Genomic DNA, 16,917 nt, shown 5'->3' with positions numbered 1-16,917 from the left:
AAGTCATTCAGTAGAAGAATACAAAGCTTTATTACTTCAAAAGCATTAAAAAAAATGTACATTTTTGGAACATAAATTTGGGAAATGTTAGCGATCCTTTAAGGATACAATGATCAGAGGCCATCAAGCTAAAAGGGCTAGAGCGAGATGCATTCCAGCTTAAGTGATGAAGAGGTGTGATGTTGATACGCGGTCGGAAGCCTTCCAGAGCTTGGCAGCGAGGACCACTATGCTGGTGAAGGAGATAGCTTTACGTACCGCCGCTACATATAAAAGGGTTGTGTTAAAACCTCCAAGATCATCTCTAAAACGTTTCCTCACACATGGGCATCTGACTGCCCACGCACAACACACAGACACGGACGGAAAAAAATATCTTTACTATGGAAACGACAAGGATTTAAATGTGGGGGGGGAAAAAAAGAAGCTTCTTACAGATGCCGTCATCCATCAAAATATATTCATTGCCAATCCATCCCCCCCCCCTCCTCGTTAGGAGGGCATTGCGAGTGCCTGATAAAAATGTCAACCTGATCCAATTATAGCACATGTTGTAAGACTCCAGTTTGGCTCGCTTTAAAAACACTTCATACATAAATGATGTTGCGTAGGCGACTTTTTTTGCTGTTCAAGGTCACTCGCTGGGCCGTTTACGCGAATGTAAATTAGCACATATTTATCATTTAAAGCCTTTAAGCGCTACCGTTTAATGGGCTTATTAGTCACATCATTTAGTAGGAAGTCAAGACCAATGGATAGCAGAAACTGAAAGATGGTGTTATAAAACACTCGGAATATCAAAAATGTATATCTATGTTTTCGTAGGTGTTTTTTTTTTTGGTCAACCGTGTTCGATTGACTGCGTTTGCTGGAGGCCGGCAACAGCTATATTGACATATCTAATCATGAGGCAGAACAAGATTATCATCAGATGTTGGGATTTACTGCAGATGGTGGGATTACTACCGTTACACACGTTAGAGTGAGCACGAGGAGTCGCACATTTCTGAAACAGTTCACACTTAAGGAATTAACTCATATTTGATCATTTGCATTCAAGTCCCAAACAGACGAGTGGCTTCAACAAGACGAAAGCTTCACTAGCGAGATGGACTTTACAACCATCAAGTTGTGAGGATGCAGATGGCGGCCGAGTGAAAGCCCCTCGCGTCAACCTCCCTTTCAAAAAGGCGCAAGTAAACTAGAGTGGGCACTAAAAACGTGAAAGTGCCCTTCTGGAGTTGGTCCGAGGTTTGTTCCGTCTGGGCTACTGGTGGACTTGCGCCAACTCCCGGCATAAAGGATGCACACTATGGTACGGGTCCTTTTTTTTTTTTTAAGTAGTAGTACTAGTGGAAACATGATGATGAAATTTAGATACAATTTTGCCAGTTGACACCTCTTAAAAACTTTTACATGCACACACAATTAACCTCGAATAAAATTGTAAAAGGTTTTCAACACCCTCACCAAAAAACCCCCGAATAAACCATTGCATCAGTGCCGACACTAATTAAAAGTCAATTTCAGAAAGATACGCATGGTACACTGTTTGCTTACGGCCTGTGTAAAATGAACAGGCGGTCGGACTTACTGGCAGGGTTAACAAACTCTTTGTAAAGTCCATAGGTCATCAGCGGCTCGGGAAGGCTCCTGCAAAGAAATAGTGCGAGAAAGAGAGGAGTTAGCGGAGAGGGGGGGCAGGGAAAAAGGCAGCACACTGTTTTATAGGGTCTGCACACCAGCCATGATTAATGTGACCAGGCCAGGGGATGGAATTAAATGGCCTACGCATGGAGATAACCAAGTTCATCTGAAGGTACTTTCACACTGCAGCTGGCCGGTGGCCAAGCGGACTCGGCTTCAGAGGAAACCGAGAAGAGAGAGCATCCTTTATTCTAACAGTCCAAAACGCAACAGACGGGTCAGAGCACGGTTTAATTTAGTATAACAATATGGGCATGCTGTGCTGGCTTAAAGAGCCTCGATATACTGTATATGAATCTAGACATGCAAAAAGAAATGAATACATGTCTCGAATTGAAAACCTTGAAACGGCACCTACTTCTTCCAAATTGGATAAAATAGATACATTTTAAAGTATTGTCTTTTTTCATCGGTCTATCATAAAATAAACAAATTAAATACGTTTGTACCTTCGGGTAGTGAATGCTAATAAAAGCCCTTTTTTTTTTAACAGTTTTGTCAAAACACTTCATGGTCGAGATAGAAAAAGTAAAACAATTCATGCACTGTCAAACCAGCCTAGTTTATTCATTTACGGGCAGTTTAATAGAATAACGGACTGATTGTTTGCACTCTCGATGGCTACGTTTCTTTTAATGTGTGTGTTTCACGCATCCTTACCTCAGATAAAGCTTCAGTGAACTCGTTATGGTCTTTACGTCCCAGTCCACGCTGGTAGACAGATCCACTTCGCTGCTCTTCTCGTCTGAGTGAAAACAGATTTTAATGTCTTGAAAGATGACTTTTTCCACTGCGCTACACAACTAAAAGCGCCAATTCACAATTTTCTGCATTAAGCAAGACCTAGAGAGCTCAAACAGGCAATATAAATATGTAACTTGGAATTAGCCATGTGAGGATAAAAGCTGTGCTACTAGCCTTGGGGTTCGAGTCAAGCCCCAGTAGATGTGGAAGGAAGTTCAAGCTTCTGTAGAAGGCTGCTGCTTGCATACTCATTACAAGTTTAATTAATCCCTTCCTACTTCATTGGCTCCACAGGGACTCCAGGCCTGAACATTCAGAGGGCTTTGGTCGCACATCTAAGTAACCTCTGATAAATTCCAGAGTTTGTGGAAGAGTAGTGCGTCAATGAAGTGTTGCTAGTTGGACAGATTACATAAGCTTACATAGCCAAGTAATCGATAGAGACTTCTGCCTAAACCTGTGACTATGAGGAATGTTTTCGTTGGAATTTTCTAAGAATATTCCCCAAAATTAGCTTCGCTTCAGACGGGTCAGAGAGAACAGCGCTCACTTATACAGTCTTCTTCCTGTTCAATCGTTGCGCGACATTCGATACGCCACAGCTATGCTCTTTTTTGTTTGTACTGTAATATGATGGGAGACTTGCTTTCTATCACTCCTTCCTCTTTGATTGGACAGTGGCCATGTCGGTGGGTGAGAGATGAAAACGAGGAGGAGTGGGAGGATCTGACGTCTTTCTTCACGGTTTAAAGCTTGCTTCACCCACTCACTGAGAACTGCTGCATGCAGGAAATGTTTGTGGATGTGTTGGATTGTGTAGAAGTAGTACTACCGCTGTGATACACACTCATTTCAGGAATGCAATAACTCAGATTTTTTCGGTAGCTTAGGGGAAAATATCAAACACTCCAGATGGTCACACAATAAGTGCTTTAATATAAGTGCGTAAGAATAGCAACATTAAAAATTAGTGCAAGTTGTAACTCCAGTCACCCTCCTTTACACATTGACATCTGATAGGTCGAGACCGTAGACCAAAGCTTGTTTTGCCATAAAGACACTATCAATAAAGTTCTTTCAATTCCACGTCTTTAAGTGAATTGAGTCAGCAGCTTGAGCGGAGATTGGCTGGTGGAGTTTGTTGTCATTCTGAACACAGCGCTGAAACTGAGCCGTTGTCTGCCTGAGATGCAGAAAACCAAATACCAGACAGGCATGCGATGGAAAGGAGCGAGAACAAGCTCAATAGAAAAGACGTTATGTGCGAAGGGATTGAATACGAAGCGAGATGCAGACAAGAAATCGAGTGGGACAACAGACAGAAACGAGCACAAGAGGCGTGCTGATAAACCAAAGCGCGAACAGCACAGAGGCATCGATGGGACTAAGAAGCTGAATTAAAATTATGCACCGAGACGGTTCTGTCGATTCATGGCTCGATTATCAGCTACGATCTCTTTAACGCTGGACTCACTAAACTGCAGCATTCTAATGTCAGTCATAGCATATCAACAAATAAGTTAAAATAATAATACAAAAAAACATCTGCTGTGCATTTACTAGCAACTCTGTAGGAAAGTGCTTAAAAACTTACCGATCATTAATGCGACGAGCTTCTGTACCTTGGAGCTGACCCCAACAACTCGGTACAGGCCTTGTTCATTAATACCTAATGAATAAAGACAATTCCTTGAGTTTTTTTTGGTGGAGCACAGCTTTGTTTAATATACTTACAGTGTAGTACTTTGGATGGAAATTAGCACATGATGCAAATCAATCCAAAACAAAGAATAAAATAAGAATATTAAACATGCATTGAGTTGTTATTTCAATACAAGTTCAATAAGAAAGGCAACAATGTGCACAAAGAAATAAGGTTTCACCAGAGCAGACTAACTTAAGGGAGGTCAGGTGAGCTTGTGACAGCTGAAGCAAATCAATAAGACATGATGAAACACATAATTTATCAAAAGTACAAGCTGCCTGAAGCAGCATTTCTGTTTTCTTGTTGGAGTAAGTCTGCCCCCTTGTGTCCAGATAGAGATGCTGCATCTCAGTTATGTGTTAATATTCACCTTGCATTGCCTCAACAAGGATTAAATCAGAAGCTTACCTCTCTTCTCTATGGCGCTGATGGAGTTCTTCACAAAACTCAAACCCACATTGTCCAGCTGGGCATCGACTGCAGGTGGAGACGGTAGAAACAAACCATAATAAAATGTGACGGACTCTTAGGAAGGAAACTCTTTTAATGAGACAAATGCTGTTTAAACAGGATCACTTACTTCCTCTCTCTTTAGAATAAGTCCTTCCTAGATAGTGTCCAATCTGTCAAAAAACAGTAAAAAGAAAACTGAGCAAGACTGTCCCCATCTCTGCTGGAAATGTATTTCTGCTGTCTCCAGGAATGACAGTTCATTTTAACTGCATTTCAAAGAAAATAAATGTGATTTTCTAAATTGAAAAATGATAAATTATTCTCTAGCTTAATAATAATTTTTGAACAACTTGAAGAGGGTACACACTGTACAAATTTAAATATATGCAGTACACTTCATAAAATTATACTAAAAGCTTTGTGATATGCAGCAAAGTCCAAGTTCTTGGAAGTCAAGATGATTTCTGCAGTTGGGCCACAAGAGCGAAAGTGAGAGTTTTAGGCGATGACAGTGCAGGCAGCACACTCACAGGTTCCTTCCCACCCATGGCCTGCATCCAGAACTTGTGGTCATCCTCTGACAGCGCCTGCACTGTTAGCACGGTGCCTGGCCTGGGAAAGACAAACACCACATCAGTATTGGGCAAAGCTTTAGGGCTCAAGTAAAGTAAGGTAAGGTGGCAGTCAATATGAGGCATCTCAGACAGAAAAAGAAAACTTGACCCTCATCCAGGGACTCTTGCATTGAGCTGGTATTTTTTTTTAGACCTTCAATCATGTGAGGCTGGATTGATATCAGGTTACTCAAATCAGAATGAATGTGTGGCCTTGTATTTCCATACTACATCCGGGAGGGGGGGGGTTGCACTTCTATTAATACTACAGAAAAAGGGCAGGGCGGAGGTATGTTGTTTCACAAATGAAAGATCTTGTCTAACAAATCCTCCCAGCTGAGTGCATGAGGGGACAAATCCTGCCGTCCTCTGCAATCCAAATCAGAAACCGTCAGCAGGACCAGAAACTAGTGCTGCTAATGTGAAATATCACAGTAGGTAATCGATGTACTCTGCGGGTGTAACACACAAACCACATGAGAATATTTTCCGCTGTGGGTGAGCTATTGACCCCAGAGAAAATGTTCAAATTATCTCTGTAACTTGTTTTAGAAATAAGTGTTAGTAGTGTTAAGAGAGAGGCTGTACCGATCTGTTATTTCGAGCTCCAAGCAGAACCTCCTGTCCAACGCGTCCGTTGTTTTCCGGAGGCAGGATTTGAGTGTGACGGACTCCGTCTCGCCCTGGAAAAAAAACAACATGAAGGCATTATTATATAGAAAAGTGTCACTGTTGTAATCAGGAGGCATCATCAGCCAAACTGCTCCGCAACTGCTCCGTCTGTTTGAGGACGACTCACAATCTTCCCGCCAGATCTGTGGTCAAAGGTCACCATGTGCAGGATCTTCTGCTCTTTGACAAATGTGCAGTAGCGTTTGACCCAACTTGAACCAAAGGGAGGCGGCCCTTGAGGAACAAGGCAGGCAAGTGACAGAACATTTAACGTTGTAAACATCTGCAGGGGACGGAGGCGCCCGTGAGCGGAGTCACCAAATCAAACATTCAGCTTTATTTTAGCCACATTTTGCTGGTGGATCACTCCTGCCGGTTTACAGACTCATTTGACTCGCGTGTTTTGCTTATAACAAGGTGAAAGAAAAATACCAGTCTGTCCAAATTTTACTTCCAAAATAAGTATTTAAATCGTACCTGACAAACTACGGAAAGATTTCTTTTATCAGGGTGCAGAACGTCTCCATGTGCATAAATAGAAACGCGTTGAACAGCCCCTTCTGACTGATTGTACTGTGTGTGTGTTCTGAATGGGTGTTATGTGAGCTACATAAAGAACATACTTTTTTCCTGTACACAGAGGTAGCCTTCACAGCTGATTGGGCTCGTCTGTCTGTATTCTTGCGGTACCTCCCTAATCCTCTTCATCAGCTCGTACACCTCGGACCGCGTGCCCTCAAATCGATCCCTTGTCTGGAAGGAAGAGGAAAAAGGCAAACAAGACTTCATCACACAGAATAGGTGAAACCAAACCGATGGCGGTACCCTTTCTTTTCTTTTCATTACAGAGAACACAAAGACAAAAAAAACACACGTACAATTTTTGGTATTTTTCTTACATTTTGGATATTTATCTGCAGCGCTCTTTTATAATGGTCAAAGTCTTTGGCGAGCTCAAAGCCCTGGTGATAAAAGGTGAAGACAGTCTGGAAGAAGGCCAGCATCTATAAAAAATAAAAATAAAAATCAGGAAGAAACGTATAAAAGATGTTAATCTCAAGATTCAACAAGTGAAAGAGAAACTCGTAAAGAAACCTGAGGGCAGGACTTTCCCATCACTTCCAAGTAAAAGGAAAAGAACCCCGTGTGAGAAATCCGGTGCAACTCTTTGTTAATGTGAAGGACAAGCTAGATTGGTGCTGACATGCAGCAGCGGTCAGCCACTCACCGGCTCCACGCACTCAAATTTCTTTCTCTCTTGGATATCCTGAAGCTTGCACACGTATTGCAGTGACTCCTCCTGAAAGTGCTTCCTCATGGTTTCCACTTGGACATCTGCCTGTGAAGATGGACAATGGCAAAACGCAGACCACGGCGATCACATGGACAGACAGATGTCCGGAAGCAAAGAAGAAAGACCACGAAATTGAAAGTAAAGCAAATGCCATCGTGGCATCAGCATCGTTATTAGCATGCGCTATGATGACTCTGGGTGCAAAGATACAATAATCAATGACCTTCTCATAATGATACAAAGTGGAATTCATGCACACTCAATATCCCATTTCTCCGTCAGGAACTCGCTAGAAAACAATTACAGAACCGTGTTTAGACACAGCCTGGAAACTATTTTCAGGTCGTTCAAGTCTCGCTGTGACACAAAGATTTTGATGCCTAAATCATGGAAATATGTAAGATTTGCAATATAACAACACACGTAGCTGAAGGGTCCTGACCTGCAGTGACCTCTAGTTAAGAATTAGCAAGAGAGGTAATAAGATACTGTATCTCGGAATGTTACTTAAACTACAGTACAGAAAGCAGCCGTAACCTTGGCAGCACAAGTGAGGACACATTTCCTTTCCAAACCAGGAGAACCGTCGCAGTGGAAACTCCGACGGTCCAACGGGCTTTACAACAAAGCTCTCTCTCCCCCTCCCACCCCCCCTCCCAAGGCACCAAAGAGAAAAACCAAAAACGGGGATGTCAAATTAGACAAAAGCACCCTTTCTCCATCTGTTCCGTTGCCCTTGTGAAACACAATTCTCCACGTTAGGAATCTAAATGAGCGCGCAGGGAATGATGAGTACCTCTTGAAGCTGTGGCTCTCTCTTCTTCGCAGACATGTTCAGAAGCTTTTCCAGGGAGCTGTAGTACTTTTCAGTTTCTTTCTCATACTTTTTTCTTTCTGCCTAAAGAAGTCCAAAAGGAAGGAAGGCGTGGAAGCAAAAGAGCACAACGAAACAAAACATTATTCTTGTAGACGAAAGACCTAAAGCGGCGTGCATTGTAAAAATAAATGCGTTTGTAAATTATTAAAACATTATCATTAAGTAGGATACAAACAACAATACATTACCCTTACTGTACCAAGATGCTCTTTCCTAAACGACTCCAGGGGTTTCATTAAGGTTTCCGTGATGTTTCTCATCTAGATGGAGAAAGAAGCCATAACAAAGTCTTCATTGTGGCTCAACTCAATGACAAAGCCTATTAAAATGTCAAAAGAGACACCGCAACATTTTCCAGGCTTAAATGTTAGCCGACACCAGTAAAGCGTAGCCGCAGAATCCATTTTATTGGCCTCTAGGCCGGCCTGCCTACAATGCCCTAGATATACCAAATTACACAACTCAATTAATATAATGCGTCATTAATGCCAATGTATTTGCCCTGAATCTTGCCGTGCTTCTGCCCTGCTGGTTGCAGGACACGCCTGTGCTTGCAGGAGCCCCCTACCCATCCTTTTCCTTACTTTGCACTGTGATGTCATTCCCGTATACTCAGCAGTGCACTGAGCAGCCCGCTTAGCATCAGGGGCTAAGCCTTCTCAACCCAGCTACCGATGATGGGCGTGCTAGCTCACCTCGGACTCTACAGGCAGGCATTACAGAAGAATGGCTCTTTATAAAATACTGGAATGCTGCTGTGTACATTGTGAGTTTATCATTTCTTGAAGGCACACCCAAAGTGTGTGTGTGTGTGTGTTCATTTATTAACCATGGGTTTCTGCATAACATACTTTATCTCCGTTTTAGTACATTTTTCCTTTCCCGGTGTAGAAGCTAGTTTTCATTATTGTGAAGTGCCCTCATTGCCGGTTGTAACTTATGTGAATGTGAGTTAGCATTAAAAGCCCGAGTGTAATAAAGTGAAGATGCACTCCTGCTCTTTCTGCAGCCACTCCTCAGCAGGTGCTGTTACAATGAACCTTTGACACAAACTGTGCACCATTGACACATATCTACCACTAAGGGAATTTGCTTTTCTCTGGGTGCTGCGTCTGCATGTTAGAGTACATTATATTGTAATTGCCCTTCAGGATCTCCGCTGGGTGACAGTCAGACAACAACATGTATAAAGCAACAAGGTGGGCATGATGAATAGATGCTCGTCCATTCAACATAACGCCCTCTAACACATGACGAAACACAACAAACAGAATCTATTTCAAACTGAGAAGAGATGGGATCTCTGACCCACGAAAGTTCTCTAGGGAGACAGAAGTATTTTAAGACTGGAGCTCGGAGCAGCATTCCGGGGAGCAGTGTCAATGGCTTTGGCAGATAGCTGATAGCTGATAGAGAGAGAGAGAGAGAGAGAGGGCTCTCTCTCTCACACACACACACACACACACACACACAGAGGTATTTTGCTTGGATTTCAGGCAGGTTGTGACTGGTTGCTCTCACCATTAGCTCTCTTTGGTCCTCCAGGTTCTTGAGGAATGAGGAGAACTCCTGCAATGACTCATCTGAAGAAAAACCCAACAGTCACCTTTATAATTCCCTCTTGCTCACAACGGCCTCTGAAATACACGATGATTACCAGTATTTCCCCACCAGGTGTGCGGAAAAACCTGCTCTTAATTTACTGGTAGCAGAACGGTAAACAACATTTACAGCGCATGTCTCTGTGGTTGCAGCAAAACTAGTGGTTAAGTTTCCATCAAGCGAGCAGGCAAGCCAACACTTACCAATACATCTCTCATCATCCGTCTTCGCATCCCCGATGTACTCAAACTGAAACTCCCCCAAGCAGTGGGCGAACTTTCGCTGTGCCATACTAAGCTCTGAAAGAAAAATAGACAGAAAAAACCAGATCTAAAAACCAAGTCGCAGATTTAAAAAGGAACTGGAATGCTTAAGATGGTTAAAAAAAATAATTAACAACTGAAACATGTTTTGTGTCATAAAATCATTCAACCCACACAAACAGCAATTACTTATTATTTTTCAGTCCAAATGAACATACTGCACATCCTAAAACACAATAATGACAAAGTGGTCATGAAAAGTTCATTTCCACACCTCGTATACTAATGCAGGCAACATCCTGTTGCACATCTAACCCTAGTTTACGAGGAGGGCAGGTACATTAACCCCAACCGTGTATTTAACACAGAGAGCCTTATCACCATATCAGCGTCACGGACCGAGCAACGTGAGGCTACGTTGGAACAAAATCCTTGAACAATCCTCATGTCCCAACATCTCAGCAGATCATCAATCCTTGCATCATTACACACACAGTGGTGATGTCACCATGACGACTTTTGTTTTACTCAGATCTGACTCATGTAACTCAACAGTCTTTTGTCCTGCTATTGATCCCTGTATGAAGGCTTGAACATTAATGAGCGTTCCGGGGCTGTTATCGTCTTTATTATGACGGTTATTTATGCACTGGAACTGTCTGCCAGATGACGCGGGGAAGACGATGTCTTTCAAATGCCTGCTTTAAACGACTTTTAAAGAAAAAGCCATTTCTGCACTCCGTTTCTTTGCACGTGTGTCTCTGCTTTTTGGGGGTTAGCTTAGCTTACCTCTGGAAATGCAGTGAAAAATACAGCTGCACTTCCAAATAGTTAAAAAATAAATAAATGTCTTGACATCATTAAAAGGAACCTTGACACCTCTTAAAAAGCCTAAACCGATCAACGACAGCGTTCCGTCATCAATTAGCTCATGTCACTGTAGTGTAAAGATAATGAACAGCTGATTGTATGATGACAGTATTAATCAATACATCGAAACATTCTTGACTGTGACAAGCACGTAAATAATTTTACTACTATATTGTGGAAGGTAAGAAACGCTGGAATTTGAATAGCCCTGTTAAATGATCCCAGTAACTGACACTGACACTGATATGCCACCTTTTACAATTGACTTCCGGGTTTGCTGTTGGCCCTTATGCTCAGGGAGGAAAATTCACTTGACTTGAATAGTAAGGATATCTTTTATCTCAACAAAGACAGTCTTCAAATCTTCAGGACACCGTAGACAATTACTCCAAGAACATGATGGCAACGGCTAGATTCACAAAGCTCTTTATTAGAGCCATATGCGAGTCTGTAATGCAAATCAGAGCCATCTAGCAGTGTGATTTATACGCACCTTTTAACTCTGCCAGGTGGACAGTTAAAATGAGTATACGGGGCCAAAGTGGGGGGGGGGGGGCTATACAACATAAAACATGAAGGATGAATGTTATCCGATTACATGAGGCTCTGGCATGATATCAGTGTTAGGGAACATTCTGAGAGAGGGCGGGGGGGGGTGACAATGCCTCAGAATGTGTGTCCCTGCACATGATAATCTGAAATTAAAACAGCAGAGATCAACAAGATAAAATCAGTGCAGCAATAAACAACAGTGTCCGAAGAGAACGTCCGCACAACAGATTCAAATGATAGCTGTGGTTCTGGAGGAAAGAATCATCAGAAGATAGAAATACCTCACACGCCGGGGCACACGGGAGTCTGAGGCAGAGGCTCCTCCGGCTTTTTGCCTTTTAAAGCAAGGCATTTCAGAGCAAACCTGGGAACTGTCAAACTTGGATAGTTTCTCTGTGGAAAGCCAGAGACGCCAGGCTGTTGGCTTACGAGACTACACCTTACATTATCGCTAATATTATGGGCTAGATTGCTTAAAAACAGGGGGAAAGACCCATTTACGTGACATAAATGTTGGTGCCCCCCCCGTTCAGAAGAAAAATATAGAGCGACACAATGAGGAGAGTCGTGAATCACAGGGCTCTGGTTATTTTGGAACCAAATCAGAAGGTGCTTTTTCTCATACAACCAATATTATTAGCCGAGACGCTCACCCTGTAGCTTTAAGGACAAGTTTTTAGAAAACATAGTACATTAAAAAAGGAGAATATCAACTCGGTTGGTTTAACCAGCTTAAGTTCAACGTATAAACGCTGATTGTTATCTTACAATTAACACTTACAGCCAACAAGGATTTGTCTTCAAGGATGTGGAAATGTGGACACAAAGGTTTGTCAAAGGAGGAAACATGTCCAACCAGTTCGCCCGCCTTCATGAAAATCCCCCCTCCGTCAGCTTGTGTCACGTTTCCAACTCTAATCCCCGACAAAGAGCATTCATATGACTAGAGGGCTAAAAGGTTTTAAATCAGACAACTCATTTTCAACACCAGAGAAACAGACAGAGAGCCACAAAAATGCATTTCTCTGTTTGCATGCCGTTTTATACCGAGTACAGTATACATTACAACATGACAAATGTAGGGATTTTCACCAGATGACTTGAACAGCTCTATTGTGAACAGATTAATCATAGACGTTTGTATTAAAGCAGAATCCCAGAAAGAGTTACGCTTGACAAATGATAAACAACAAAAAAAACCACCAGACCAGAGTTACTTAAATCTAATGAAACCAGACGGATGATTAGTCTCTCGTAGATTAATCATAGCGAATGAGAATCATGAGGTCTCTCCTTTCCAAGAAGGAGAAGAAGTAAAGAAGTTGATGCACGACAAGTTCCATGTGACTGCTTGTGCAAACGCAACGGCAGCGCTGAAACGATACTCAGAAAATCTTTATTGGTTTATTTTGAAATCAATGTAAACCATTTTTTCAGTGCAGAAAAAAGCATAGATCTCCTCATAAAACCATCAAAATGATCCTTGTGAAATGCACTTCATGTATACGTTTGTAGCGAGAGTAGCAAGGCACCTCAGTGTGAAATGGTTATTTCCCTATTAACGCCCCCCCGCACCCCCATGCCCAAAACTATATACACCGGCTTAGATAATGGCAATGAATTCCCCCGAGCATGTCTTTAAACAGGAATTCAAATATCGCTCGTTCCTGCAGCTGCAAATGTTTTCCACAAAACAAACCTTAAAGTTATGTATACTGATGTTAAAGTTCAGCAGCAGAGGATGTCCACAGTGTGTTCATTGGCACATGCTGGACCGTTGCTTGTTATGCTTTCTACAGTCTCATCAGCTGTGCCACTTAGGTCATAGCTGGCCCGGCCCCCGCGGCCCCCGGACCCTCAAAAGCAGCCAGCGTTTACATGCCGGGCCCTTCCTGTTCCACTCGCCCTTCTTTTCCAGTCGGAATCCCTGGCCCTCAGTCAACTTCCACCTTCACCCTGCACAGAGCGTGCCATCCATCCATCCATCCATCCATCCATCCCCTCCCACTCTCTTCCCCGAAGCGCACTGCCCACAAGGCATGCATCACTGCATTCATGACCTCCTGATTTGCGTAACGGGACAACAAGGTGAGACTGCTCCGAACAGTTTACCTGATCAAGGGTAGATTTGTAACGGAAAACTTTTGTCTTGTAGATATGAAAAACGTCAGCGTGCACCTTACGGTAAAAGCCACGTTCGCCGCTTAGACTAAACAAGTCAAGCACCGTTAAGTGATTCAAAATCGCTTTCATAGACGGCCTTCTTCATTGCAGAGCAAAAAAAAAAAAAAAAGAAGCGTTCCTCCCACAATGACTTCACGTCTCGTGCTAATGCTTTTTTAATGAAAGATTGTGATGCGGGCCTTTGGCAGAATCAGTAATGTGATTACAGTGAATACCAGTGAGCCAAGGCGCTCCACAGCAGGCCTTTCTTAAACCTGTCTCCCAAAAGCAAAAGGAACGCTACGTGGAAGAGTTTTCAAAGCAGAACTCTTCGTTTATATGCGTAAATGGCTGACCCCAGTGCAACGCTGTCCAACTTCACATGACTGCAGCAACAACAGAACAAATGAGAAACATCACGAAACCAATAAAAATCTGTGTGAGACGGCAACACGCAGATAAGAAGCTCTTCAGAGATGCGAGGGGGTGCAGACAGGACACAGTTCCTGTGGAGGAAACACTCGGAAACAGAAGCACGTCTGTACGCTGATCCTCTGGACACGTCCATGTCATGGCTCTCTGGCCCGGCGCCCTGCTAGAAAGCTTCCGCTCCGAACCCAAGGTCTTTCCGTAGTGGGATATCCTCCCAACCCTTCAAATGGAAGGAGTCACTGAAAGGCTGAGATGGGGGGGGCTGGGATTTAGAGATCCATAATCCGCAAATCAACTCTGCTTAAAATTGTTAGCTCATCTAGCACGGCTACCTTGTTCACGTCAAACCGGAGAAATCCAAACAGGACAGGGACAGACGGAAAACATTACTGCATGAATCGATGAGCAAAGCTGGGGTCACAGTCATGAGGGGTGAACACAGACGTAATATATGCTGTTTGAGACGCACAGAATGAAATGAAAGCGTGAAATACAAGCCTCGACAAGCCCCCCCCCCCCCCCCCCGAAATGACACGCTGTGCATGACTTTACCCCAAAAATAGCATTAGCGGTACTCTAATACAAACTCATCAGAGTGCGAGCGCGAATACCAGAGTTCACCGTAGACCAGTGCTGAGTAACACCACGCGGCTTTGAAAAGTCCGGCTGTACAAAGAGATGCGTAATCAGCCAACTGCAAGTCACGAGGGAGGAATCAGACATCCGACTCCAACGCGAGGAATCTCCGTCATAGTTCCTCTACTTCATCTGATCTTCAGCCGTTAGCACGCCGGCTTCTAGGGGTCCAGGGAAGACTGGTTCAGTTTGTATGCGGCATAAATTTAGCTTAAACCTGCACGTGGTGACCGGCCAAATATAAAAGTAGGACTGAAGGATCGGCGCTGTGGACGCTCTGCAAACTGCAAACAACTGCTCCGCGCCAGCACCTGAAGTGAAAACACCGGCGCGTTTTGTCAATACGACAGAAAGGCCACGCAGCACCATTAGCCCTGTTTACCCTCCCAACATGCGGAGCTCGTTCCAGATAGGAGCGGCCACCTTTGACCTTTAATCGACTGAAGTCACCTCTGCTGATAGCTTTAGCAACAAACGTGATGCGTAGACTCTTACGTTGCCAGATAATTCAAGTTCATCCCGGCAGGTGCTTTGTTCGTAACCCATGGAAACACGTAATATTTCATAAACAGCTTCGATCTAAAGATCCACACCGTCTGCCGTAGGTTTGGCCGTGATGATGCAACTCTACGCAGACATTTTCTTTGACCTACATAACATAAATACCACTGCTACGTCATTTGAATACCTCAACACACCCCATGATATATATATATAATTTCCAACAAATCACAGAGCAGTTTGCTCTTTCGGACATTTATTAAAAACTGACAGCAACCTCAGCTCACTGCAGAAAGTCAGAGAATCTGACAGAGAATAAGAAACAACTCCATTTTGAAGCTGGTTCTGAGAAAGAAAAGAACAACACAAGTCAAAGCCTCATATTTCCTTTCATGGAAACTGCACTGTATCGTTTTTCTGATCATCCCAGGTGTTTGACTGTACGAGTGAAAGTAGCTGGTAAATAATTTACCTTTCCTGAAATAGCACCTTTGATCTTATATATATACATGACGATAAATTAAAACATTAAACTGTTTAAGCAGAGGATGGATTTCTAGAACAAATTCACTAACTTGCGAGGTGCACAGAGAAAGGAAATCCAAAAGATAGAGACAATCAGGAAATCTCCAATAAACCTTTGACCAGCTGGAGATTTGATTTCATTCTGAAACAATAATTTCAAGGATTGACAGACAGTGATTTCTTTTTGTGGATAACAGAACTGAGAGTCTGGCAGTAAACCCTGTGCAGCTTAAGTCAAGTCCAATCCACAAGACTAGAGTTCAAACAGATAACAAGTCCAACCCAGCTGAGCTAAGGTGTGCGCGTGTGCGCGTGCGCGAGAGTGAATGGGAGCAAACGGAGCAGAACTTGGGAGCCTCATTAAACAGAATTAAAGACAGCAGTATAACTTTTACCCACTCATATAAACACAAAACGTTGCTGCAGTGAACACAAGTCAAGGGCTTCTCGCTGACAGAACCTTTCTTACAATAGTTTTAATAAAAAAAAGCACTAAAGCAGGCTTACGCTTGGTTGCATTGATGAGGTTCTTGCCATCTTTGTACAGTTCTTTGATAAACCTGTTCGTTTTGTCCAGCTCTGCTTCGTGAGCCTTTATTTTCTCCCTGAAGCAGGGGCTGTCCAGATAGCATTCACTGAACTCCAGCGGGTGCAGCCCCATTTCTGCAACGAGGAGGGATAGCTACGCCTCGCGAAATGAGAAAATGCTTTAAAAAAAAAGACTGTAGCTAAAAAAAGAAAGAAAGAAAGGCAACCGATAAAATCAAAATACAGCTTCGTCTCCAAGCTGCTTCAAGTCTGTCAGAGAAAACATAGCTCCCTCAAGTAGCAGCGGCTAATGGTGGTTAGCATGGTAACTTTTAACACACACGCTTGGGTGTAGTTCCAGAAATTGTAAAATAGCGAATAGTTGCTAACAAGCACAGCGAGTTAAATATGATAACGGTACGTTCATCGCTAGCCGGCGAACAGAGGTTGTCAAAAAAAGAAAGCCACAATTGCTTCGCTTTGCTCCATGAAACGCACTCCGCCCAGCAAAGTGACAGATTGAGAAACTCTGATGACATCTGCGTGCGTGTTAGCAAGCCTCTGCCGAAGAGTGCGTAACCGCTTCAAGATGAGGACTTCATATCTACTTCCGTCTTCACCCGCTGCTCGGTATAGGTAGGAAACGTTTTTACGACAGTCAAAACTACTGTATTGCATTACATTTAGGAAGAATATTACACACAAATGATAAAAATACTTAGGTAAATGTAAACACGTCAGCAGTGGTTGAAATATATACTTTATTATAATGTATTAGG

The 16,917-nt window shown here is 43.0% G+C and overlaps 1 protein-coding gene across 1 annotated transcript in view; it reads right to left on the bottom strand.

Moving 5' to 3' along the window:
- arhgap10 (Rho GTPase activating protein 10) overlaps positions 1-16,271 on the bottom strand; it is a 29,880-nt gene extending 13,609 nt beyond the window's left edge. Inside the window, exons 1-16 of the mRNA XM_068750674.1 lie at positions 16,118-16,271; positions 9,872-9,967; positions 9,588-9,649; positions 8,255-8,326; positions 7,986-8,087; positions 7,124-7,234; positions 6,795-6,899; positions 6,519-6,648; positions 6,023-6,129; positions 5,812-5,906; positions 5,140-5,221; positions 4,737-4,779; positions 4,565-4,633; positions 4,046-4,120; positions 2,368-2,452; positions 1,595-1,653 (exon numbers count right to left, since the gene is read on the bottom strand). Of these exons, the coding sequence (XP_068606775.1) occupies positions 1,595-1,653; positions 2,368-2,452; positions 4,046-4,120; positions 4,565-4,633; positions 4,737-4,779; positions 5,140-5,221; positions 5,812-5,906; positions 6,023-6,129; positions 6,519-6,648; positions 6,795-6,899; positions 7,124-7,234; positions 7,986-8,087; positions 8,255-8,326; positions 9,588-9,649; positions 9,872-9,967; positions 16,118-16,271 (1,447 nt within the window). The remainder of the gene's footprint in view (positions 1-1,594; positions 1,654-2,367; positions 2,453-4,045; positions 4,121-4,564; positions 4,634-4,736; positions 4,780-5,139; positions 5,222-5,811; positions 5,907-6,022; positions 6,130-6,518; positions 6,649-6,794; positions 6,900-7,123; positions 7,235-7,985; positions 8,088-8,254; positions 8,327-9,587; positions 9,650-9,871; positions 9,968-16,117) is intronic.
- Positions 16,272-16,917: the final 646 nt, after the last annotated feature.

This window comes from Brachionichthys hirsutus, chromosome 17 (genome assembly GCF_040956055.1).
Source record: "Brachionichthys hirsutus isolate HB-005 chromosome 17, CSIRO-AGI_Bhir_v1, whole genome shotgun sequence".
NCBI classification, from domain to species: domain Eukaryota; kingdom Metazoa; phylum Chordata; class Actinopteri; order Lophiiformes; family Brachionichthyidae; genus Brachionichthys; species Brachionichthys hirsutus.
This window is presented reverse-complemented; position numbering and strand designations above follow the sequence as displayed.